Below are 26,353 nucleotides of genomic sequence, written 5' to 3' on the forward strand. Positions count from 1 at the left end.
CAACAAAGTAGTCCCCAAACTGACATTGGCTCTCACCAAGATAGGGGCCACATCGGGAGCACTGGATGAAATTGTTGCCTCATTTGGAAGGACTGCTTGGGGCCCTGAATGGAGGCAAGGGAGGAGATTAATGGGCAGATGTAGCACTTTGGCCACTTGGAGGGGTAAGTGCTAAGAGGGAGATTAGTGGGAAGGGAATTATGAAGGGAGTGATCCCTGTAGAAAATAGAGAGCCAGGGAAGTAAAGATGTATTTGGTGATAGGATCCCGTTGAAGGTGGCAGATGTTACAGAGAATGATGTGTTGGATGCTGAGGCTCTTGTGAGGACTTGAGGAAACATTATTCTATGACTACTTTGAAGCTACTTTCAGATTTACTACATTCTAATCATTGAAAAAAAACTTCATTTTCTCAATCTTTCAAACATTAGTCTATCTCCTCTTTCAATATCTAATGCTCTGGGGTCCACCACCAAGGGCAGAGAATTCTAGACATTCACGACCTGCAGTGAAACAATTTCTGTGCACCTCCATTTTTGGAGTTACCTCCTTTTCAATGTGACTCTACTTGTGAAAGCACCTGAACTTCTACCTGGCCAAGCCCCTTAGTATGTTTTCGAATAAGCTCACGCCTTGTTCTTTTAAACTCCAAAGAATATAGACTCAAACTCATAGCCTTTCTTGACAACCCCCCCCCCATCCCACAAATACTTTAATAGTTCAGATCAAGGATTCTTCATCTGTCTCCAGTACTTCGTTTTTATTTCTGGTATATATTTAGTTTGTTTTTTAAAGCATTGTCAGTACACAGCACCATAGTAAAAATCTGACACCAACCTATTACAGGAACTAAAATGGCAATTTTATAATAGTCACTCATTCAGCAGGAGCACGAAAAGCAAAAGGCCAACTGCTATTCTTCCTCAAGACAACGTTGTTGATATTGTCACGTATGCATGATAATTGAACCTGGGTTCAAATTAATTTAGGTGTCTTCAAATGTTTTGACATTTTCTTCCAAGGCACAGCATCAAACAGTTCCCTACATTTGAAACCATATTAATTGACCTTTAATTTTCTGATGCTTGCTTTCATGAATAAATTTGGCAGAGTTGAGTTAGAGCTGAGTGGGTCATACAGCACAAATGGGGCCTTTAGTTCACTATGTCCATGCTGACCTTTTCTCCCCATCTACACTAATCCTGTTTGCCTGCATTGAAATATCCTTCTACGCACTAATTTATTGCTCAAGTACCCGAAACATACAAATGTTAGCATGCATACCACCTTAATACAAACACATGCCATCTTAAGTAAAACACAGAAGATTTTTGGTTGCCCAGCAACTATGTACTGGCTGCAAAAGAATGAAAGGAAGCTGGTGGATTTTAACAGTGGGCATCACATCAAGTACTCCGGTTAGAGGTTGACAGTGATGCACTTTGGGTTGCTGTGGCTTGACAATCATATTTTAAAAAAAAGGTAAGCAAAATGAGGTCTATTTAAAAAAAAATTAACACTGAACTAAGCCCAAGTTGGAAAAAATGAAGTCGATGTTGATTTAGAAAGGAGCTGAGTTTGGAAATAGTTCAAGGAAAGAAATTGAAGAGAAGTTTGACATACCTTAAAGTATCTACGGTCCTGTGTTGTCATGGAGTCCGGTGGAGGAGTGCCAACTTCCTAGAGTTGGGTTACAGAACTGATCTGCCCACTGACCCCATTCTGGATACGACCCAGAGGAGTTTCAATGACCCCAGACTCATTTCAGTGTTGGGGCAATCTCCAGGGAGTTGGTGGAGTCTGCAGACATCATTGTTCACCAATTAGTGGGATAAATTAATGTTTGCCATGGTAACACAGCAGTTTGTGAGTCGCTATTACAGCTCGGGGCATCAAAGTTCAGAGTTCAATTCCAGCGTCATCTGTAAGGAGTCTCTGTCTGTCCTCCCCATGGAATGCATGGGTTTTTCTCCAGGTTCTCCGGTTTCCTCCCACAGTCCAAAGACGTACCGGCTGGGTTCATCGGTCATTGTAAATTGTCTCATGATGACAATCGGCTTTTTCAGGATTGCTGAGGGTTGCAGAGGCAGTGTGGCTCAAAAGGTCAGAAGGCCCTACTCCGTGTTTTATTGCCAAATAGATAAATAAATAAATAAAACAGATTTAAACTTCTGTTGAAACGTGGAGAAAATGTCGGGAAACAGGAGTAATCCTGGAAACCACAGTGTGGAACGAGCTGCCTGAGCAAGTGTGGATGCCATTTTGATTTCAATGTGTAAGAGAAGTTTGGTTGGTACATGGATGGGAGAGATGGACGGCTATGGTCCGGGTGCAGGTTGATGGGACAAGGCAGTTTAAATGGTTCAGCATGGACTGGATGGGCCAAAGGGCCTGTTTCTGTGCTGTAGCTTTCTGTGACTCTCTGTAACTACCTTTAGCTCCAAGTACTTGAAAACGAAGCAGTGGGATATTTTCCTGGCTGTAACTATGAACATCGGGAGAAAAATCTATTGCAGAAGTTACTACTGGAATCCCTAATGCAGTGGCTTCATTGAGGGTCTACACCGGAAGATAACTCTTCAAAATTCTGATTCTGCCAAACAATACTGTATATCCCATTCGTTGATGCAACAATGAGAATGGCAACACAAGAAGTGACATTGAAGAATCTTCTGCAACAACAATTACTTTGTCCAGTTTTGCAGGGTCTTCTGAAACTATTTCCCCTCCTCCCCCTCCACCCCCAAACACTTACAGCTTAGCTGTTCTGGTTTGCACATAAGCACTGCATTTGGACACAGCAAATTTCAGAACTTAAACAAATCACCCTCCTCCCACAAAGCTAAGCAGGAGCATACTGATTATTAAATCGGCAATTTTCCTCCAACGAGAAACATCATGTTGATGACTGCTTGAGGTAAATGCAGCAACAGAAAAGTTGAATTACATTGAATTCCAGGTGCCCAAGTAAGGCTACTCCACAAATCCATAACCTGATTTTATATCTAAAGAAATAATATTGACGTTTGTGAATAGCACCAACTTTGGAATGTGGCAAACATAGAGCTCAAGGTGCTTTTTAATCTGAAAATACCTATCTATTTTCTAAGTTAGTAGGTATAAGCACCAGAAAGGACCTTAAGTGGATGGATTCTGAATACAAGATAAATATATGGATATAATGGAAAAAGATGTAATATGGATTTATGAGGAATTGGCGGGGGGGGGGGGTGTAATCAGACAGTACAGGAATTTTCCAGGTTTGCACAAGGGTTCCATTCTGTCTGTGAGCAAATTTCTGTATAAGTCAGAAATGTCTGCTTTCTGTCAAATCACCTTAAATACACTTGCCATAATCCTTTCATTTCTTAAATAATCACCCAAACACTGCCCATAATTAAATTAATTTAATATATACTATAACTAGTCATTAATTTCTGTTATGCCCAATCTTCCTTACCAGAATCAAGGCATTTATAGGGTCATCTAAAGAGGCCCTCCAAATTTATGTGCTGTACTGCATCAACTCTCATTTGTCCATTCAACATCAACAGGAATAGTAAAGAATAAACTTGCATTTCTCCAAGTGAGTTTGCATCATCTCACAAAATGCCACAATCTCAATATTCAGAAGATATAATGCTAACATTTTGACATGGCAGGATACTATTTTGCTGGACTTTGATAATAAATGCACTTTGATGCTTTCCTGGTTTCAAAAAAATTATATAAATTACATAACCTTCAGATTTGTTTGCTTACAGGCAGTCACAAAGCAAGGAACCCGAAAGAACCCAATATTAAAAAATGTAAGACCAACCCCCAGTATCCACAGAGAAAGAAAGACAAATCATATAGACAATAGAAGCGAGCAACAACAGCATTCTGAACCAAATTGAGTCTTTGGAGCCACAGACATAAAGCACAGCAGCCGGGGGCAGTCTCACAACCATAGCGTTGCGGGGTGAGAAGCCTCCAGACTATCTGGGCTGGCATTTAAGTTGTCTGAACCTTGCACTAGGAAAGGACGCCACCGCCGGTGAATTGCCTCGGACCTGGATTTTGCTGCCAGGGAAGCCGTTCTCGATCTCTCCAACTGAGCTCGGCGTCCAGAGCAGTCCAACCTTGCTCGACTCTCAACACCCTGCCTTTCCAGTCCATATGACCCAGCATTTAGTTTGTCCAAACAGCGTATTGTACCTCACACTAGAATCCACATCAACAGTTCAGTTGCACCACATTAAACCAGAAGTTCCAGGGATTTGGACCTAAGGACTCAAATTGGTTCGAAGACCTTGGAACTAGGAAAGTATTGCTACCAAATGACAAATTTGGATTTAATCAGGTAATCTTGTTATTGTTGACTCGCAGAACAGTATTGCATCAGAACAGGCCCTTCAGCCAGTGATGTCTGTGCCAATCATGACATCACATTAAACTAATCCCCCCCCCCATTCCCTGCATGCTCACATGCCTGTCTAAATGCCATCATCATCACTGCTTCCCAAAGCTTGCCTCACAGCTCCTTTAAATTTGTCACCCCTCATCTTAAAAGTATGCCCTCTAGCAGTGGTCATTTTTATCCTGAGAAAAAGATTCCAAACGGCTATCCTCTGAGCATCTCAATTTCATAAACTTCTGTCAGGTCTCCACTCCATCCTTCAAGGCGCTGGAGAAAATTATCCAAGTTTGTCTCACTTCTTGGCTTTACTTAATACATACAGGCACTGCTTCACATTAGTTAAAGCAACAATTATTGAGAGATTACTAATGCCATTTCAAAAAGGTTTTGTAATTACTTGATAAGAATCCTAAACAACAGATACTAAATTCCTATGTAATAGATGGTATCAATGGACATAATAAAACACTCATTGAATGCAATGAACTTTATTAGCGTAATGTGACAACATGGAATTGTCCATTTGAACATTAAACAATTATTAGGTATGTTGCATGATCACACCTGCACAATAGTTTGGAATCAGATTACTCATGATTCAAATTTGTTTAACTAGCAAAAGCACGTCTTTCTTGTGATCAGACAGTACAAACTAAGCAATGTGATAAATTATCAATTCAGAGATATTAGAATTACACTGAAGGCAACTGTAGTCTGCAGCAGATTTCATTTAAATGAAATTAATGCTGCTTCTTTGTAAAGAAAACTATAGAAATTGCAATGTTTTTGCAAAGCTTAATAACAAACAGCAGAAATAAAACAAAACCTAGGGGATAGGCATCATTGGCTACCATGAAAACACCAGACCCCATTTCAAAAGATTGAAAAACGAGAAGGCCACCTTTTTCCTCTACAGAATCAGCAGCCTTTGGCTGTATAAGTATTCATTAGCAAACTTCAAAAGTGCTACATTCTCTTTCAAAGCTCTTTCATCAAATTTCAGGGGAGAAAAAGACAAACAGTGAAATCCTAGCTAGGGGATTTATGGTCTCATATACCTGGATAGGAAAGGTAAGGTATGTCGCATCCGGAGTTTTTCCGGTTAGCGGATAATTTCCCTCCACGCCTCTCTGACGTAGTGGGGAACCGTGTACGAGGCAAGTTACAGCAGTGGTTTGCCATTGCCTTCTGCCGGGTGAGTTCCCAGAGATCACCAGCTCGTAACCCAGCACGGATGGAAACCTGCAGAGGAGTCGACTGGATTTGAACTCGGGACCTTTCGTCCCCAAGTCTGATGCTGGTGCCACTACGCCACCAGCCATGTCATACCTGGACAAACAACAGAAGATAATTGCTAAAAATGCCCATTAAGTCAATTATAAGCTTGTAAGCCATAGAAGTAGAATTAGGCCACTTGGCCCATTGAATCTGCTCTGCTAGTCCATCATGCTGATTTATTATCCTTCTCAACCTCATTCTCCTGCCTTCTCCCTGTAACCTTTAATGGCTTGACTAACAAAAAACCTATTAATCTCCCTTTTAAACATACTCAATAACTTGGCTGCCATAGCTGTCCACAGCAATGAATTCCACAGAATCACCACCCTCTGGCTAAATAAATTCCTTCTCCTCTCTGTTCCAAATAACTGTCCCTCTATTGTTAGGCTGTGCCCTCCAGTCCTTGACACACCCATTATAACAAACATCCACTCCACAGCAACCTTTCAACATTAGCTAGGTTACAAAGAGATTCCCCCCCCCCACCCCCAACTCTTCTAAACTTCAGTGAGTACAGGCCCTGAGCCATCAAAACTTCACATACATTAACCCTTTCGTTACTGGAATCATCCTCACGAATCTCCCCAGGACCCTCTCCAATGCGAGCTTAGGTAAGGGGTTCCAAAACTGCTCACAACACTCCAGTGTGGTCTGACCAATCTTATAAAGCCTCAGCGTCACATCCTTGCTCTTGTGTTCTAGTCCTCTTGAAATAAATGCTGAACATTGCATTTGCCTTCCTCACCATCAACTCAACCTGCAAATTAACTATTAGGGAATCCTGCACAAGGACTCCAAAGTCCCTTTGCACCTTGGATTTTTGAATTTTTTCCTCATTTAGAAAATAGTTTATGCCTTTATTCCTTCTACAGAAGTGCATGACCAAACACTTCCCTATACTATGTTCCACCTGCAGCTTATTTGCCCATTCTCCCAATCTGTACAATTCCTTCTGCAGAATCTGTGCTTCCTCCCATCATAGGATTGTCTGCAAACTTGGCCACAAACCCATCAATATCATCATCCAAAATCACTGAAATATATGAAAAGAAGCGGTCCCAATACCAACCCCTGCAGACCACCACTTTATCACTGGCAGCCAACCAGAAAAGGCCCCCTTTATTCCAACTCTTTGGTTCCTGCCTATCAGCCAATCTTCCATCCATGCTAGTATCTTTCCTGTAATACGATGGGCTCTTTCCTTGTTAAACAGCCTCATGTGTGGCACCTTGTCAAAGGCCTTCTGAAAATCCAAGTAAACACCATTCACTGACGTTCCTTTGTCTATCCTGCTCGTTACTTCCTCAAAGAATTCCAACAGATTTGTCAGGCAACTTTTCTCCCGAGAAAATCATGCACCTCTCAGTACCCTGAAAGATCATCCTTAATAATGGACTCCAATACCTTCCCAACCATTGAAGTCGGGCATGGTTGCCTCATCCTCCTATTAGAATACTTCATCTTCAGGATGTATCTATTCTGCACCTTCTGAGTTGCCCCCAGAAACTCCACTCATTGCTGCTCTGCCATCATCCCTGCTAGTGTCCCCTTCCAATAAACTTATGCCAACTCACCTCTCATGCCTTTGTTTCCATTTATTTCACTGGAATACTGATACATAATGCAGAGTGAATTCTATCACATCATGATCACTGCCTCCCAAAGGTTTCTTTACCTTAAGCGCCATAATCAAGTCTGGTTCATTACACGATACCCGATTCAAAATTGTCTTTCCCTTGGGAGGGGGTTCAACTGCAAGCTGCTTTAAAAAGCCATCTCATAGATACTCTACGAATTCCCTTTCTTGGGATTCCGCACCAACCTGATTTTCCCCAATCTAACTGCATATCGTAGCACGCCCTTTTCCAAGGTTTTTCTATCTTCTACTGTAATTTGTAGCCGACAACCCAGCTACAGCTCTATATATAACTATCATCAGGGTATTTTTACCCTTGCAGTTTTTAACTCTATCCACAAGCATTCTACAACTCCAATCCCCTTTCTAAGCATTTGATTTCATTTTTCCCAACAGAACCACCCCACCCTCTGCCTGACTGCCTGTCCAGTTGATACAATGTGTATCCTTAGATGTTAACCTCCCGGCTATGATCATCTTTCAGTCACATCTCAGTGATGCCCACAACATCATACCTGCCAATCTCTAACTGCGCTACAAGATCATCTACCTTAATCCGTATACTGTGTGCATTTAAATACAACATCTTCAATCCTGTATTCATAACCCTTTTCGATTTTGCCCTCACTATTACACTTCACCTTCTACCACTGACTGCATTTTTGCCCAATCATTTGCTTGCCCATTCTCACAGCCTCACTACATCTGCTTGTAACCCAACTGGCCCACCCTCAGCCCTATCACTCCAGTTCCTATTCCCCTGCCAAATTAGTTTAACCCTCCCAAACAGCTCTAGCAAACCTGCAAGGATATTGGTCCTTTTAAAAACGCAAACAACAGGAATTCTGCAGATGCTGGAAATTCAAGCAACACACATCAAAGTTGCTGGTGAACGCAGCAGGCCAGGCAGCATCTCTAGGAAGAGGTGCAGTCGACGTTTCAGGCCGAGACCCTTCGTCAGGACAGTCCTGACGAAGGGTGTCGGCCTGAAACGTCGACGGCACCTCTTCCTAGAGATGCTGCCTGGCCTGCTGCGTTCACCAGCAACTTTGATGTGTGTTGCTAGGATATTGGTCCTTCTCAAATTTAGGTGTAAACCAGTCCTTTTTGTACAGGTAAGACTTTCCCCAGAAGAGCTCCCAATGATCCAGAAATCCGAAACCCTGCCCCCTGCACCACTTCCTCAGTCACTCATTCATCTGTACCATCATCCTATTCCAGCCCTGACTAGCATGTGGTATAGGGAGTAATCCAGAGATCGTACCTTGAAGGACCTGTCCTTTCCCTGACACCCTACACTCACTGTGCAGGACATCTTCCCCCTTTCTACCTACGTCATCGGTGTTCTTTGAAGAAATAAAAAATTTCTGTGACACCCCTAGCACCTGGGAGGCAACACACCATCCTAGCTTCTCCTGTGAATCCCTCCACCGCCTCCCCCCCCACCCCCCAAACTATTGAGTCTCCTATCACCATCTGACTTTACCCTTCCATGCGAAGTCTCAGAGCCAGCCACAGTTCCACTGGCCTGGCTGCTGTTGCTGTGTCCTGATAGGTCATTTCTTCCCCCCCCCCACCCCCATCCCACCTCCAGCAGTATCCTAAGGGGTATACTTGTTGCTGAGAGGAATGGCCACAGGGAAACCTTGCACTGACTGCTTACTACCCTTACTTTTACTGGTGATCATCTATCTGAAGCCTGCATTCTGGGTGTGACCACCTCAGTAAAAGACTCATCTATGAATTTTTCAGCCTCCTGGATGGACCTATATGCATCAAGCTCCAGTTAGTTCCTTGACCCTGTCAATCAGAAGCTGAAGTTGGGTACATTTCCTGCTGATGCAGCCATCAGGGTGACTATCAGATACCTTGAAATCTCACATCTCACAGGAGGAGCATTCCATCCTGTCTACACTTGTTATGTCTCTAACTTTCAAACTTCAATTCTAGTCTGCCCCTGTTCCTGCCCAAGTTCGTTGAATCAAAGCCTGACCATTCTAACACTGTCCACTCACACAATACCTGCTTCGCTCAAACCTTACTTCTTTTTATTGGCTCTTGCTAATAGAGACCATAAGATACACGAGCAAAATTAGGCCATTTGGCCCATCGAGTCTGCTCTGCCATTTCATAATGGCTGACCATAATGTGGAGAGGGTGTTTCCTCTGGTGGGAGAGTCTAGGACCAGAGGACACAGAATCTGAATAGAATGGCATCCTTTTAGAATGGAGACAAGGAGGAATTTCTTTAGCCCGAGAGTGATGCATCTGTGGTATTCATTGCCACAGGCAGCTGTGGAGGCCAAGTTTTTATGTACATTTAAGGCAGAGGTTGATAGATTTTTTTTATTGGTTAGGGCATGGAAGGATATGGGAAGAAAGCAGGAGATTGAGGATGAGAGGAAAAATGGATCAGCCATTATTGTTACTTCCTCAAAACTACCAGCCCCTCCATCTATCTTTGTATCGTCCACAAACTTTACAACAAGGTCATCACTTCTGTGAAAGCCATCCAAGTCACTGCCATATAACATAAAAAGGATCGGTTCCAACGCAGACCCGTGGAACACCTCTAGTTCCTGGCAGCCAACCAGAAAAGTCTCCCTTTGTTCCCACACTTTTGGCCGTCTACGCTAGTATCTTTTCTGTAATACCTGTAATAAATCCTGTTAAGCAGGTTTATTTGTGGAACTTTGTCAAAGGCCTTCTGTAAATCCAGGTACACAAAATCAACCAATTCTCCTTTGTCTATCCTGCTTTTTATTTCCTCAAAGAATTCCCACAGATTTGTCAGGCAAGATTTTCCCTTAAGGAAACCATGCTGACTTTGGCCGGTTTTATCATGTAGAAACATAGAAAATAGGTGCAGGAGTAGGCCAATCGGCCCTTGGAGCCTGCACCGCCATTTATTATGATCATGGCTGATCATCCAACTCACAACCCCGCCCCAGCCTTCCCTCCATACCCCCTGACCCCCGTAGCCACAAGGGCCATATCTAACTCCCTCTTAAATATAGCCAATAAACTGGCCTCAACTGTTTCCTGTGGCAGAGAATTCCACAGATTCACCACTCTCTGTGTGAAGAAGTTTTCCCTAATCTCGGTCCTAAAAGGCTTCCCCTTTATCCTCAAACCGTGACCCCTCGTTCTGGACTTCCCCAACATCGGGAACAATCTTCCTGCATCTAGCCTGTCCAATCCCTTTAGGATCTTATACGTTTCAATCAGATCCCCCCTCAATCTTCTAAATTCCAACGAGTACAAGCCTAGTTCATCCAGTCTTTCTTCATATGAAAGTCCTGCCATCCCAGGAATCTATCTGGTGAACCTTCTTTGTACTCCCTCTATGGCAAGGATGTCTTTCCTCAGATTAGGGGACCAAAACTGCACACAATACTCCAGGTGTGGTCTCACCAAGGCCCTGTACAACTGCAGTAGTACCTCCCTGCTCCTGTACTCAAATTCTCTCGCTATAAATGCCAGCATACCATTCGCCTTTTTCACTGCCTGCTGTACCTGCATGCCCACTTTCAATGACTGGTGTATAATGACACCCAGGTCTCGTTGCACCTCCCCTTTTCCTAATTGGCCACCATTCAGATAATAATCTGTTTTCCTATTTTTGCCACCAAAGTGGATAACTTCACATTTATCCACATTAAATTGCATCTGCCATGAATTTGCCCACTCACCCAACCTATCCAAGTCACCCTGCATCCTCTTAGCATCCTCCTCACAGCTAACACTGCCACCCAGCTTCGTGTCATCCGCAAACTTGGAGATGCTGCATTTAATTCCCTCATCCAAGTCATTAATATATATTGTAAACAACTGGGGTCCCAGCACTGAGCCTTGCGGTACCCCACTAGTCACCGCCTGCCATTCTGAAAAGGTCCCGTTTATTCCCACTCTTTGCTTCCTGTCTGCTAACCAATTCTCCATCCACACCAATACCTTACCCCCAATACCGTGTGCTTTAAGTTTGCACACTAATCTCCTGTGTGGGACCTTGTCAAAAGCCTTTTGAAAATCCAAATATACCACATCCACTGGTTCTCCCCTATCCACTCTACTAGTTACATGCTCAAAAAATTCTATGAGATTCGTCAGACATCCTTTCACAAATCCATGCTGACTTTGTCCGATGATTTCACCGCTTTCCAAATGTGCTGTTATCACATCCTTGATAACTGACTCCAGCAGTTTCCCCACCACCAACGTTAGGCTAACCGGTCTATAATTCCCCGGTTTCTCTCTCCCTCCTTTTTTAAAAAGTGGAGTTACATTAGCCACCCTCCAATCCTCAGGAACTAGTCCAGAATCTAACGAGTTTTGAAAGATTATCACTAATGCATCCACTATTTCTTGGGCTACTTCCCTAAGCATTCTAGGATGCAGACCATCTGGCCCTGGGGATTTATCTGCCTTCAATCCCTTCAATTTACCTAACACCACTTCCCTACTAACATGTATTTCACTCAGTTCCTCCATCTCACTGGACCCTCTGTCCCCTACTATTTCTGGAAGATTATTTATGTCCTCCTTAGTGAAGACAGAACCAAAGTAATTATTCAATTGGTCTGTCATGTCCTTGCTCCCCATAATCAATTCACCTGTTTCTGTCTGCAGGGGACCTACATTTGTCTTTACCAGTCTTTTCCTTTTTACATATCTATGAAAGCTTTTACAGTCCATTTTTATGTTCCCTGCCAGTTTTCTCTCATAATCTTTTTTCCCCTTCCTAATTAAGCCCTTTGTCCTCCTCTGCTGAACTTTGAATTTCTCCCAGTCCTCAGGTGAGCCACTTTCTCTGGCTAATTTGTATGCTTCTTCTTTGGAATTGATACTATCCCTAATTTCTCTTGTCAGCCACAGGTGCACTACTTTCCTTGATTTATTCTTTTGCCAAACTGGGATGAACAATTGTTGTAGTTCATCCATGCAACCTTTAAATGCTTGCCATTGCATATCCACCATCAACCCTTTAAGTGTCATTTGCCAGTGTATCTTAGCTAATTCACATCTCATACCTTCAAAGTTACCCCCTTTAAGTTCAGAACCTTTGTTTCTGAATTAACTATGTCACTCTCCATCGTAATGAAGAATTCCACCATATTATGGTCACTCTTACCCAAGGGGCCTCTCACGACAAGATCGCCAATTAACCCTTCTTCATTGCTCAAAACCCAGTCCAGAATAACTAATTTGGTTCACCCAGTCTACATGTAGATTGAAGTCACCCATTATAACTGCTGTTCCTTTATTGCACACATTTCTAATTTCCTGTTTAATACCATCTCCGACCTCACTACTACTGTTAGGTGGCCTGTACACAACTCCCACCAGCGTCTTCTGCCCCTTAGTGTTACGCAGCTCTACCCATATCGATTCCACATCTTCCCGGCTTATGTCCTTCCTTTCTATTACGTTAATCTCTTCTTTAACCAGCAACGCCACCCCACCTCCCCTTCCTTCATGTCTATCCCTCCTGAATATTGAATATCCCTGAACTTTGAGCTCCCATCCCTGGTCACCCCGGAGCCATGTCTCTGTGATCCCAACTATATCATAATCATTAATAACAATCTGCACTTTCAATTCATCCACCTTATTACGAATGCTCCTTGCATTGACACACAAAGCCTTCAGGCGCTCTTTTACAACTCTCTTAGCCCTTATATAATTATGTTGAAAAGTGGCCCTTTTTAATGCTTGCCCTGGATTTGTCAGCCTGCCACTTTTACTTTTCTCCTTAGTACTTTTTGCTTCTATCCTCACTTTACACCCCTCTGTCTCTCTGCACTGGTTCCCATCCCTCTGTTGTGAACTAACCTCCTCACGCCTAGCCTCTTTAATTTGATTCCCACCCCCCAACCATTCTAGTTTAAAGTCACCTCAATAGCCCTCGATAATCTCCCTGCCAGGATATTGGTCCCCCTAGCATTCAAATGTAACTCGTCCTTTTTGTACAGGTCACGCCTGCGCCAAAAGAGGTCCCAATGATCCAAAAACTTGAATCCCTGCCCCCTGCTCCAATCCCTCAGCCACGCATTTATCCTCCACCTCATCGCATTCCTACTCTCACTGTCGCATGGCACAGGCAGTAATCCCGAGATTACTACCTTTGCGGTCCTTTTTCTCAACTCCCTACCTAGCTCCCTATATTCTCCTTTCAGGACCTCATCCCTTCTCCTACCTATGTCATTGGTACCTATATGTACCACGACCTGTGGCTCCTCACCCTCCCACTTCAGGATATCTTGGACACGATCAGAAATATCCCGGACCCTGGCACCAGGGAGGCAAACTACCATCCGGGTCTCTGGACTGCGTCCACAGAATCGCCTATCTGATCCCCTTACTATTGAGTCCCCTATCACAACTGCCCTCCTCTTCCTTGCCCTACCCTTCTGAGCTACAGGGCCAGACTCTGTGCCGGAGGCACGGCCACTGTCGCTTCCCCTGGGTAAGCTGTCCCCCACAACAGTACTCAAACAGGAGTACCTGTTGTTAAGGGGCACAGCCACCGGGGTACTCCCTATTACCTGACTTTTCCCCTTCCCCCTCCTAACCGTGACCCACTTGTCTGCCTCCCGTGGCCCTGGCGTGATCACCTGCCTGCAACTCCTCTCTATCACCTCCTCACTCTCCCTGACCAGATGAAGGTCATCGAGCTGCAGCTCCAGTTCTGTAACGCAGTCCCTTAGGAGCTGCATCTCGATGCACTTGGCGCAGATGTAGACGTCCGGGAGGCTTGGAGACTCCAGGGCCTCCCACATCCGACACCAAGTATCCCAAAAACACATTCATAACAACTCCAACATCTGGCCACTGAGGCCAGACTAACTGGCCTATAAATTTCCTTTCTTCTGCCTCTCTCCCTTCTTGAAGAGTGGAGAGACATTTGCAGTTTTCCAGTCTTCTGGAACCATTCCAGAATCTAGTGATTCTTGAAAGAGCATTACTAATGCCTGCACAATCTCTTCAGCCACCTCTAACAGAACCCTTGGATGTACACCATGTTGCCCAGGTGACTTACCTACCTTTAGACCTTTTGGTTTTACAAGAACCTTCACCCTAGTAATGGCAACTTCAGACCGCTAACACTCTGGAACTTCCACCATACAGCTAGTGTCTTCCACAGTGAAGACTGATGCAAAATACTTATTCAGTTCATTTGCCATTTTCTTGTCCCCTATTACTACCTCTCCAGCTTAGCTTCCAGCAGTCCAATATCCACTCTCACCTTCCTTTTACATATTATGTATCTGAAGAAACTTCTGCAATCCTCTGTAATATTCTTGGGTAGTTTACCATCTTTTCCTTCTTAATGACTTTTTTAGTTGCCTTTTGTTGGTTTTTAAAAGCTTCCCAATCCTCTAACTTCCCATTAATTTTTGCTCCATTATATGCCTGTATTCACCCTTTTCGATTTTGTCCACCTTTTGTGTTGTAGCTCACCCTGTTGACTGCAATTTAGCCCTGTCATCAGTCTCTCCCTGCTAGGAGTCCCACTGCGCATTACCTTTGTTTGTAAACCAACAAACTCACCCTCAGCACTATCACGCCGGTTCCCATCCCCTGGGTAAATGAATTTAAACTGCTCTGAACAACTCTAGCAAACCTACCTGCAAAGACATTGGACCCCCTCGTGTTCAGGTGTAACCTGCCCCTTTTGTACATGTCGTACCTTCCCCAGAAGTTATCCCATAATCTGAAACCCTGCCCCTGCTCCAGTTCCTCAGCCACGCAATCACCTGCCAAATCATCCTATTCTTTCTCTGACTGGAGCGTGGCACAGGCAGCAATCTGGAGATTACTACCCTGGAAGTCCAGTTTTTAAGCTCTCTACCTTGCCTTGATACTATTAACCCATGCAGTTCCCCACTCCATACACAAGTCCTGAAAGGCCCTGGTTGCTTCTCAAAACTGGAGCATAACTATCTCCAAGTTACTCCGCAATCTCCTGCTCTGCAGCCACCTGTCACAGGTGCAAGCTAAATAATCTTGAAGATTTTATTTAAAATAAAAAGACAAGCTGATTGGCTCTCAACAAACTGTAATCAAGTATTACGAGACAAGCTCATTTCAGGTAGATACTACATAATTTGAATAAACAAGGCCAAATAACACAAGTTTTAAACTGTCCAAGAAATTACTTAAAAAGGCCATTAATCAATTGGTTTAGAAAGTTGTGCAAAGGATGTATTTAAACAAAAGGGAAACTTTTACCTCTGCAGTATCTTGCTTGACGCATTAACTGCTTCTATACAGCCAAACTGAACCGCTAGATCTCGGATTCCTAGTGGAGTGTGTACACCAAGGATACTTTCCAAAGCTTTCAGGTGGGTCTGGTAAACTTTTTTGTTCAATCCAGATAGTCTTACGACAAAATCCTTAACAAAGAACATAAAATTAAATTAAAACTTATTTTCTGCATGGTGACAAAAAAAAATAACCACACTGTTATGGAATGCTTTTGCAAATTTGATAAAACATCAAAAAAATATTCAAAAGGCAGAACCATGCAACCATAGCTGACAAGGAAGTCAAAGCCAACATAAAAGCAAAAGAGAGGGCATATTATATAGTAAAAATTAGTAGGAAGTTAGACGATTGGGAAACTTCTAAAAACCAACAGAAGGCAATTAAAATAAACCAAAAGAAAGAGGATATCAAATTTTTTTCCAGATATATAATGAGGATAACAGAGGTGAGAGTGGAGATCAGACCACTGGAGAAGTACTAATAGGGGACATAAAAATGTTGTTCAAATTTAGTAAGTATTTTTCCGTCAGTCTTCACTGTGGAACATACTTGCAGTACGTCAGAAATATGTGTCAAGGGCTAGCTGTGGATGTAGTTGCTATTACAAAAGTGAAGGAGTTCAGGAAGCTGAAAGGTCTGAAGGTAGATAAGTCACCCAGACCAGATGGACTACATCCCAGGGTCCTGAAAGAAGGTGTCTGAAAAAATTGTAGAGGCATTAGTAATAATCTTCCAAGAATCGATAGATTCTGGGTTTGCGCCGAAGAACTTGAAAATTGCAAATGTCATTCTACTCTTCAAGAAGGGGGGACGAAACAGAAGAAACAAAATTATAGACCAGTCATCTTGACCTCAGTGGTTGGGAAGATGCTGGAGTCAATTTTTAAGGATGTGGTTTCAAGGTACCTGGTAGCTCATGATAAAATAGGCTGAAGTCAGCATGGTTTCCTTCAGGGAAAATGTTGTAATTCGTTGAAGAATAAGAAGCAGGATAGACAAAGGAGAATCGGTGGATGTTGTGCACTTGGAGGCTTTTAACAAGGTGCCGCACATGAAGCTGCTTAACAAGATAAGAGCCCATAGTATTACAGGAAATGTACTAGCATGGATACAGCATTAGTTGATTGGCTGGAGGCAAAGAGTGGGAATGAAGGGAACCTTTTATGATCGGCTGTCTGTGACTAGAGGGGGTCAGTGTTGGGACCATTTATTTTTACTTTGCATGTCAAAGATCTGGATGACAGGATTGATGATACTGTGGCCACGTTTGCAGATGATACGGAGATAGGTGGAAAGGCAGATAGTGCTGAGGAAGTAAAGAGGCTAAAGAAAGACAGACAGATTAGAATGGACAAAGAATTGGAAAATGGAATACAGTGTTGGGAAGTGTATGGTCATGCAATTTGGTAGAAGGAATAAAAGCATAGACTATTTTTTAAACTGAGAGAGAGAATTCAAAAATCCGAGGTGCACAGGGATTTGAGAGTTCTCATGTTGGATTCCCGAGAGGTTATCTTGCAGGTTGATTTGGTGGCAAGCAGGGCAAATACAATGTTAGCATTCATTTCAAGACTAGAATATAAAAGCAAGGATGTAATGCTGAAGCTTTAGAAGGCACAGGTGAGGCCTCCCTTGGAGTACTGCGAGCAGATTTGAACCCCTTATTTAAGAGAGGATGTGCTGCCATTGGAGAGGGGTCAGAGGAGGCTCACGAGAATGAAAGGTTCATCATATGAGCAGTTCATGGCTCTGGGCTGGTATTTGCAGGAATTCAGAAGAATGAGAGGGAATCTCATTCAAACCTATCAAATTGTTGAAAAGCCTAGATAAAGTGAATGTGTCCTATGGTGGGGGAATCTAGGACCAGAGGCCTCAGAATAGGGCAATGTCCAATTAGAACAGAGATGAGGAAGAATTTCTTTAACCAGAGGGTAGTGAATCTGTGGAATTTGCTGCCAAAGTCAGTTGCGGAGGCCAGGACATTGGGTGTATTTAAGGTGGAGGTTGATAGGTTCTTGGTTAGTCAGGGCATGAAATGTCATGGGGAGAAGGCAGAAGAATCTGATTGAGAGGGAAATGGATCAGCCATGACGAAATGGCGGAGCAGACTCTAAGAGCCAAATGGCCTAATACTGCACCTGTGTGTTACGGTCAAACAATTGAAATGAAAGGAATTTTTGGATTAATTAAAATATTAACCTTTTATAGACCATCTAACATGCTTGTAACCTATAACTTATTATATTGATTAAGTAGAGAATTACATTCTTTCTTTCTACCACTTAAACTTCAAGGTTTCTTCGAATACTGAAGGTTCCTTTGCAAGGGAATTTATCCTTCAACCATTGCTGAAAACTGGTAATTATTTATTTTATTACAACTCATGGAGTTCTGGCTTCTCATTTGCAAATACTGTACCAATAGCTATACCTTATATATTCTGAGGCTGTGCATTGTTTTGGGATAGTGAGGTTATGAAAGTTACCAAACACATTTTTCTACATTAGTCTCCACTGAAATACATCTTGCAAAATGCTTAATGTTTACAAAATATTAACTTGCTGAATGCTGCAATAAGCTAGTGTGGGGACACAAGATAATGGTAGGTGAGATCTCCACACAAGGTCAGAAGTAGGGACAAACAATAGAAAAGGCAAGAACATGCTACAAACAACTGAATTTCACCAATTACTGAGTAGCCAACGGACACAGCATGAATTTGATATCCCCGGAGATGTAGAAATCTTTGTCTACGGTTTAACTGTTTTTGACTTACTTTGTCAAATGGATGTTTAAGTGAAGTTGCTGCAAGATCAAGACACATCACGGCACTGCTTGTTGCTGTCACATGCGCAGAAAACCCCGTGCACTTCACTTCAGACAACCGCATATATTCCTCTGCTTTCCTGAGGAATAAGACACGAAAGAGATTTATTTCACATGACTTGAATAAAGAATCAATAACCCGTTCGTGCAAACTAAATACAAACCAAAGTCAGTTGTACTTTCAAACAAATCAAACTGCTTAGAGACTAAGCACAGGGGAGTTGATACTGTATGATGTGCTATACACCGCAACAATGTCCCAAAGTTTTGATCTTTTATTAACAAACCAGCAGAACAATCTTGAAATGATAAAACTAATGAAACTAAAACTAATGATCTAACAAAATAAACAGTCTTAGTGTATTAAACATACTTAAGCTAAGTGTTCTTAAATGTATTCAAGAATATTCAAGTGATTTTAAGGAGGCAACAAAAAATTATTACCCCCAGCCCACTCTCTAGCTCTACGCAAACTAGACTGACCCAAAGATGAAGCATGAATATGTAACTAAACTCTTTGCTTCTATCACGCCCCAAACCAATGTGACTACTCTTTAACAAACACGCATCACAAAATGCAGTACAATACAAATAGAAAATAGACCAATCTCCTACACCAATCTTTCATGGCAGTGTCCATGATACATAGAGAACTTCTTTAAATTATAAACAACACCAAGTTATAGAAGGAGAATACGTCTTTACACTCTGGAGTTTAGATGAATAACAGATGATCTCACAAACACCTCAAAATTCTTAGAGTTGGACTGGTTAGATCCAGTGCCACTCTTCTCAACTAGAACTGGTAATAGTTAAGTGAATGGCTAATAGGAGCAGAAATGCTGTAACGGAATGAGATGTGGCTCTTTCGCATTTACACCAATAGAGCTGTGTATGTGGAAAGTCTTTGATATAGTCATAGTTCAGATTGAGACTCTCAATCTGATCATAAATAGTGAAATGAAAAATCAGAGCTATCTCAGTGTCATTTAATAAATGACATGGGCAATGAAGACGCTGCCCTTAATTATATTTCCACCAAGTGTATTGTACTCACTGATAAGGGGCAACATATTTCAGGCACTGTTAGTCTATTATTGTTTCAAGACCTCCCACAGATATGTTTTTGAAACTGAACTGTGGTGTGCAAGTTGGGTATATCTGAGCACTGAACCACATGTTAGAGTCACCATCAACAGTCCCACCTGCTAATGAAGCTTTTTTTGTGTCTTGGTTACCCCACAACTTGGTAATTATGATATAATCCTGGTTAGCTTTTGAAGCAGACAAGTTAGCCAAAGATTTGTTACTCATGTCAGAAATTAAGACTGCTTTATTATCAAAACAATCCTGCTAATTATCTCCACCAACTCTGCCTTTCTTGCTGTATGATTTTGTCTGGACCAGGCGTTCCCAACCTTGGGCTCACGAACCTCTTGCTTAATGGTACTGGTCTATGACGTTTAAAAAAAATGGTTGGGAACCCCTGGTCTAGACCTAGGTACCAGACTTAATGGAGACCTCCAACTTTAGCTTTGACATAATTTCCAAATTTAATTGCTGCACTATGGACCACGATGATACTAACCCCAAAAAATAAAAGTGGAAATGAAAATGTGAAGGATTGAGAAGCAGAGTGAAACTTCAACAGTCCAGCTTACTCAGGTCCTTTGTGGCGCCAGATTAGATGTTCCAGAGTATATCTCTGTCATATGAAGAGTGTTTCACGTCTCTGGGCCTGCATTCACTAACATTCAGAAGATCTAAGGAGCAGACTGTTGAATCCATTTGGGTAGAGATTAGGAATAGTAAAGGGGGGGTTGAAATCAGTGGTGGGAGTTGTCCATAGGCCACTGAATAACGTTACAGTGGCACAGGCAATAAACATAGAAATATCTGAGGCATGTAAGAATGGAACAGCAGTTATTGTGGGGGATTTTAACTTGCACGTAGATTGAGTGAATCAAGTTGGTCGAGGCAGTCTTGAGGAGGACTTCATCGAGTGCATCTGTGATGGCTTTCTTGAACAACATGTTACTGAAGCTACAAGGGAATGCACTATCTTGGATCTGGTCCTGCGCAATGAGACAGGTAGAATTAGTGATCTTGTAGTTAGAGATCCTTTTGGAAAGAGTGATCACAGCATGATTGAGTTTCTCATACAAATGGAGAGTGCAATCGTTCAATCTAAAACCAGCGTATGATGCCTAAACAAGGGAGAGTACAATGGGCTGAGGGAGGAGTTGGAAAGGGTAGACTGGGAACACAGGCTATATGGTGAGAAACAGTGAAAGACTTTCAGACTGATTTTTCACAGTGCTCAACAAAAGTATATTCCAATTAAAAGCAAGGATAGTAAGGGTGGGGAGAGCCAGACTTGAATTACTGAGAAAATAAAAGAAGGCATCAAACTAAAAGCTCATGCATACAAAGTCGCCAAGAGTAGTGGGAAACTGAAAGATTGGGAAAACTTTAAAAAGCAACAAAGCACCACTAAGCGAGCTACAAAGAAAGGAAATCTAGATTATGAAAATAAACTAGTAGAAAATATTAAAATATACTGTAAAAGCTTTATAATTATACGAAGTGGAAAAGGGTGGCCAAAGTGAACATAGATCTCTTGGAAGATGAAAAGGGGGTATTGATATTAGGTAATGAGGAAATGGCCGAGGCTTTGAATGACTATTCTGTGTTGGTTTTCACTGTGGAGGACATGTCTAACATGCCAAAGAGAGATGATATGGATGTGAAGAGAGGTGACGACCTCAATATAATAGCTAGCATTAAAGATGAACAAACTTGTGGGCCTAAAGATAGACAAGGCCCCTGGTCCTGATGGAATGCATCTCAGGGTACTGAAAGAAGGCTTTGCTGATAATTTACCAAATTTCCCTGAACTCTGGGCAGGTCTCGGCAGATTGGAAGAAGGTGAATGTTCAAAAGAGAATGGAGGCGAAAGGAAGTAACTATAGGCCAGTTAGTTTAACATCTGTAGTTGGGAAAATGCTTGAAGCTATCATTAAAAAGAAATAGCAAGGCATCTGGAAAGAAATGGATCCATCAGGCAGAGGTGAGGCTGCATCTGGAGTACTGCATGCATTTCTGGTCTCATTACTTTGAGGAATTATATGCAGAATTAAGAGTGCCAAAACCTAACTGACTTATTGGCAGCTTGACAAGTCGTGCTGTGAGAATAATGTATGAACAAATAAGTGTTTATTGCATGAGGACTACACTGTGCACCCCTTATCAGAATATGAATGTGATAACAATGTATATCAGTAGCTCCAAACAGTATTCTGGGCTCGTTTGGCTGCAGATTTTCTCAATCTCAGGGAGTAGAGACTCTGTGTTGCCAACTGAGACGCAAGCTTGCTAATAAACAGTATGTACTTTTAATTGAACTGTGTTTGACAGTTATTCCCTGGGTCTGAACCTAAAGGCCTCTGGTAGAGAGGCAGATCGACAATTTGAGGAAGGATATACTGGCTTTGGAGGCGGTGCAGAGGAAGTTCATCACGTTGATTCCAGAGATGAGGGGGTTAGACTCATCATCATCATCATGTGCCATGCCCAGTTTCAGCTTTGACTGCCAAGGCCCACACACTCCTGTTTTGGGTCAAGTGGATCAATTCATTTCCAGTTCTCTGGCTGCTGTCTCCATCATCATTTGTCTTTGTCTTCCTCTTGCTTTCTTCCCTTCAATCTTTCCCATAATTACTGCGCATTCTAACTCCTCTTTCCTAATCACATGTCCAATGAAGTTACGTTGCCTTTTCATTATCTCATACATTATTTCTTTTTGTGTTTGCTCTGTTCATGCAATCCTTGTTAGATATTCGTTTCCTCCATGATATTCTTTGCATCCTCCTCAAAAACCACATCTCTGCTGCTACAATTCATTTCCTCATGTTACTAGATATTGTCCAACATTCTGAGCCATATAACATAACTGGATAAACGTAACATTTCAGTACTCTGAGGCGGGTTGTCATGCCTAGTTCATTCTCGTAAAGGTGTCTTTTGCCATCCTTATTCTTCTTTTGATGTCCATGTCGCACCTGCCATCTGATGTCACCCAGCTTCCTAAGTAGCAAAAGTTCTGTAGTTGTTTTGTCTTCCCCGGTTATTCTCAGCCTGCAGATAGGATTCTCCTTCTTTTTGGATATCACCATACATTCTGTCTTTTTGCAATTTATAGTTAGACCCATTTTTGCACTTTCTTCAACAATTATATCAATTAAGTTTTGCAGTTCTTCCTTTGTACTTGCAATTAACACAGTGTCATCTGCATATCTGAAATTCTTGATGTTTTCACCACCAACTTTGATTCCCAAGATGTCTCTTAATTTTTGTAATATTGTTTCACTGTACACATTAAATAAATCAGGGGAGAAAACACACCCTTGTGTGACGTCTCTCTTGATTTTCGTAAATCGACTCACTTCTCCATCTATTCTTACAGCGGCAATTTATTCCCAGTACAGATTTCTGATTAGGTGGAGGTCTTTCGAATCTAGATCTAGAGTTTTCCGTAATATTTCAAATAACTTATTATTCTTCACTTTACCAAATATTTTTGTGACTATGAGGAGAGGTTGAGTCACCTGGGACTGTACTTGCTGGAATTCAGAAGGATGAGAGGAGATCTTATAGAAACATATAAAATTATGAAAGGGGTAGATAAGGTAGAGGCTGGAAAGTTGTTTTCACTGGTAGGTGAGACTAGAACTAGGGGACATAGCCTCAAGATTCAAGGGAGTAAATTTAGGATGGAGACAGGGAGCAACTACTTTTCTCAAAGAGTGGTGAATCTGTGAGATTCTTTGCCCACTGAAGCAATGGAGACTACCTCAGTAAATATATTTAGGACAAGGTTGGATAGATTTTTGTATAGTAGGGGAATTAAGGGTTATGGAGAAAAGCCAGCTAAGTGGAGATGAATCCAGTCAGATCAGCCATGATCTTACTGAAAAGCAGAGCAGGCTGGGTGGGCCAGATGACCTACTCCTGCTCCTGGTTCTTATGTTAATGAGGGGTGACATCACAGAAATCTATCGAATGGTGAAAGACCTTGATAGAATGGATGTGAAGAGGATGTTTCCTATGGTGGGAGAGTCTAAGACCAGGGGACATAGGATACAAGGGGCATCCTTTTAGAACAGAGATGAAGAGGAATTTCTTTAGCCAGAGAGTGGTGAACCCGTGGAATTCTTTGCCACAGATGGCTGTGGAGGCCAAGATTTTATGTATAATTAAGTCAGAGGTAGACAGATTCTTGATTGTTCGGGGCATGAAGGGATATGGGGAGAAGGCAGGAGATTGGGGCTGTGGGGAAAATTGGATCAGCCCTGAAGAAATGGCAGAGCAGATGTGATGAGCCAAATGGCCTAGTTCTGCTCCCAGGTCTTATTACATGCTTCTCTATTGATACCCAAATACATCTTATTTCAGTTTTATGATCTTTTTCCTAGTGCTCAGCTGCAAGTTCAAAAAGCAGGGTAACCTTTATGAGTTGAATAGAAATAGACACCCAGCTAGTGTGAAACAGTGCAGGAACTGGGGCACTCGCAAGAAAGGAGCGTGTGAGAAGCAGGTCAGAAGTTTGAGAAGCAGAGCCCCAGTAAGGCAGAATGGCACATGGCAAACAGTAACTCGTGAGCTACACACCAAACTATCAGGATTTGCAAATGGTTAAGATAGCAGATTATTGGCGTTTTGTTGAGATGCTTTTACCTTGCAGCTCCAGAGACCCAGGTTTGATCTAAACCTGTATGCAATGTTCTTCCCTTGAAAATTCTCCACACATCTCAATGAGGTGCTGGTGAATAGATTAATTGGATTCTGAAAATCACCCTTACTGCAGGTAGGTTAGGAAATTGGGTGGATTAAGTGAATGTGGGACAAAATAGTTAGTGAAATGAATGAGGTAATGGGTATTGCTCCAAGAGCTGGCATTAGCTCAATGTGTAAAATAACCTTAGTTCACCGGAGAAACAAGAAATCCCCCATTCCTTAAAAAAAAGTTGATTTGCAAGTCGAGTTGCTTGCAACATTACAGACCCATAGATACAAAAATATAAATTATATTACTGAACCATACATTGAAAAAGACCAGAATAAAAGAAAAGAGGATGCTGTCCAAGTTGCATGCCATCTTGGACAATGTCTCCCATTCACTACATAATGTACTGGTTGGGCACAGGAATACATTCAGCCAGAGACTCATTCCAGCCAGATACAACACAGAGCGTCATAGGAAGTCATTCCTGCCTGTGGCCATCAAACTTTACAACTCCTCCCTTGGAGGGTCAGACACCCTGAGCCAATAGGCTGGTCCTGGACTTATTTCCTTGCATTTACATATTACTATTTAATTATTTATGGTTTTATATTGCTTTATTTATACTCTATTCTTGGTTAGTGCAACTGTAACGAAAACCAATTTCCCTCGGGATCAATAAAGTATGACTATGACTATGAAAAGCGAGACCTTAGTGGGAAATCAACAAAGACACCACTGAAGATGTCAGTGGAGGTGCATGTGGTCCATTGCAGAGGGAGGATTAGGGCAGATGGGTTCAAGACGCGGTAGCTGCTGGAAAGCAAATATTGTTGCTCACATTTAGAGTGAGAGGCAACTTTACTGGACTGGGGGTTATGACAAAGCCAAGGACTGAAACGCCATGTTGTGCCCCCTACATGTTAGCCCACCTCTCGAACTGTGAGGGTGCTTTAAAGGTCAGTCACTCACCAGATGACCTTCTTTGACTCGATTCCGAGTTTCCCGGCCAACCTCACCACCACGTCCTGCTCCATCTCCGCCGTTCCCACCGCTCGCTGAGGTCCGAACGCAAAACCGCGCGCGATTCGGTAGACCCGCCCACGTTTGTCGCCAATAGGCTGCAGCTCCGAGCGAACCCCGGCAGCTGGAAATGCTGTTTGGTTGCGCTCGGTATCAATCATCTAACGCGCAAGCAGCAGCTTTTTGCGTATTGGTTCAATCAATTACACCGGAACTTATCATCTTTTGCTCAGGGTAACCAATCAAAGCCAGGAGCGTTTCCCCCACCCACTCTGCTGATTGGTGTAAAATCGTTGTCGTGTTAGAATTTGCGGCTTGTCAATGGCCAATCCGGTTATCAATCACTTGACGCATGGGTCCTCCTGGTTGTACAGTTAAGCTAATTATTCTGGTTGTTCCTGAAGGGCCTGAAGTAGTGAGTGTCAGGTGACTGGGGCCGCGTTTGCTGGCTTGAGCCTCTAAATCATGGTGAGTGCTCGCGCATTAAGTCTGGGATCTAATGTAGTCTATCGTTAAATGCAATGTGTCTGCTTGTGGGTAGCGCCGGCGATTGTGTTCTTGGAATTCAACGTTACGGAGAGACTGGTGTGAATGGGCGTTGCTGGGCCGGGCCTGGCCTTGGCCTGCCTTCGTTATGGTTCAGGGACAGCTTGGTTACTCCTGACAGGAGCTGGTGGTGTTTGGAAAAGGACCGTGCATGATTACAGAGATAAGTTATAAAAGACGAGCCAGTGAGTGCGAATGGCAGGGAATTCGAAGCTGCTGCGGTGATGGTAAAATAAAAGAAGGCCTTGAGGCTGATGTGCTTTTTGTGTTACATTTAAATTATTTTTCATTCTAGACTGAAGTAAGCAACGCAGTTCAGTACCGTGTTGCCTTTATAGTTAGCCGTCTACTTGATTGTCATCAACTGCTATGGAAAAATATTAAGGATGACCTACAAATCGTTTATCTCCCTATAAAAATGTCTCCCTCGTTGAAGCACAATATCCTGGAGTACTGGTTCATGGCGAAAATACAATTTGTCTCAAAATGATCAATAATTTAATTCTGATGCTTATCAACACAGAATATTGACAAGAATCGTAAACATAGTTAAGCAACCTAATGTCTGGATTGTCTTGAGCGTTTTGGGGTG

At 42.5% G+C, this 26,353-nt stretch overlaps 2 protein-coding genes across 3 annotated transcripts in view; one reads left to right on the plus strand and one right to left on the minus strand.

Annotated features, from left to right (window-relative positions):
- The window catches only part of orc6 (origin recognition complex, subunit 6), a 31,766-nt gene extending 6,478 nt beyond the window's left edge, over window positions 1-25,288 (minus strand). For both annotated transcript variants that reach the window (XM_063066942.1, XM_063066941.1), the window contains exons 1-3: window positions 25,165-25,288; window positions 18,361-18,490; window positions 15,549-15,712 (exon numbers count right to left, since the gene is read on the minus strand). In XM_063066942.1, the coding sequence (XP_062923012.1) occupies window positions 15,549-15,712; window positions 18,361-18,490; window positions 25,165-25,229 (359 nt within the window). In that variant the 5' untranslated portion in view covers window positions 25,230-25,288. The remainder of the gene's footprint in view (window positions 1-15,548; window positions 15,713-18,360; window positions 18,491-25,164) is intronic.
- A 276-nt stretch (window positions 25,289-25,564) lies between these two features.
- The window catches only part of vps35 (VPS35 retromer complex component), a 44,393-nt gene continuing 43,604 nt past the window's right edge, over window positions 25,565-26,353 (plus strand). The window contains exon 1 of the mRNA XM_063066943.1: window positions 25,565-25,683. Coding sequence (XP_062923013.1) covers window positions 25,681-25,683 — 3 coding nt within the window. The 5' untranslated portion in view covers window positions 25,565-25,680. The remainder of the gene's footprint in view (window positions 25,684-26,353) is intronic.

The sequence above is a fragment of the Mobula hypostoma genome, chromosome 14 (genome assembly GCF_963921235.1).
Source record: "Mobula hypostoma chromosome 14, sMobHyp1.1, whole genome shotgun sequence".
NCBI classification, from domain to species: domain Eukaryota; kingdom Metazoa; phylum Chordata; class Chondrichthyes; order Myliobatiformes; family Myliobatidae; genus Mobula; species Mobula hypostoma.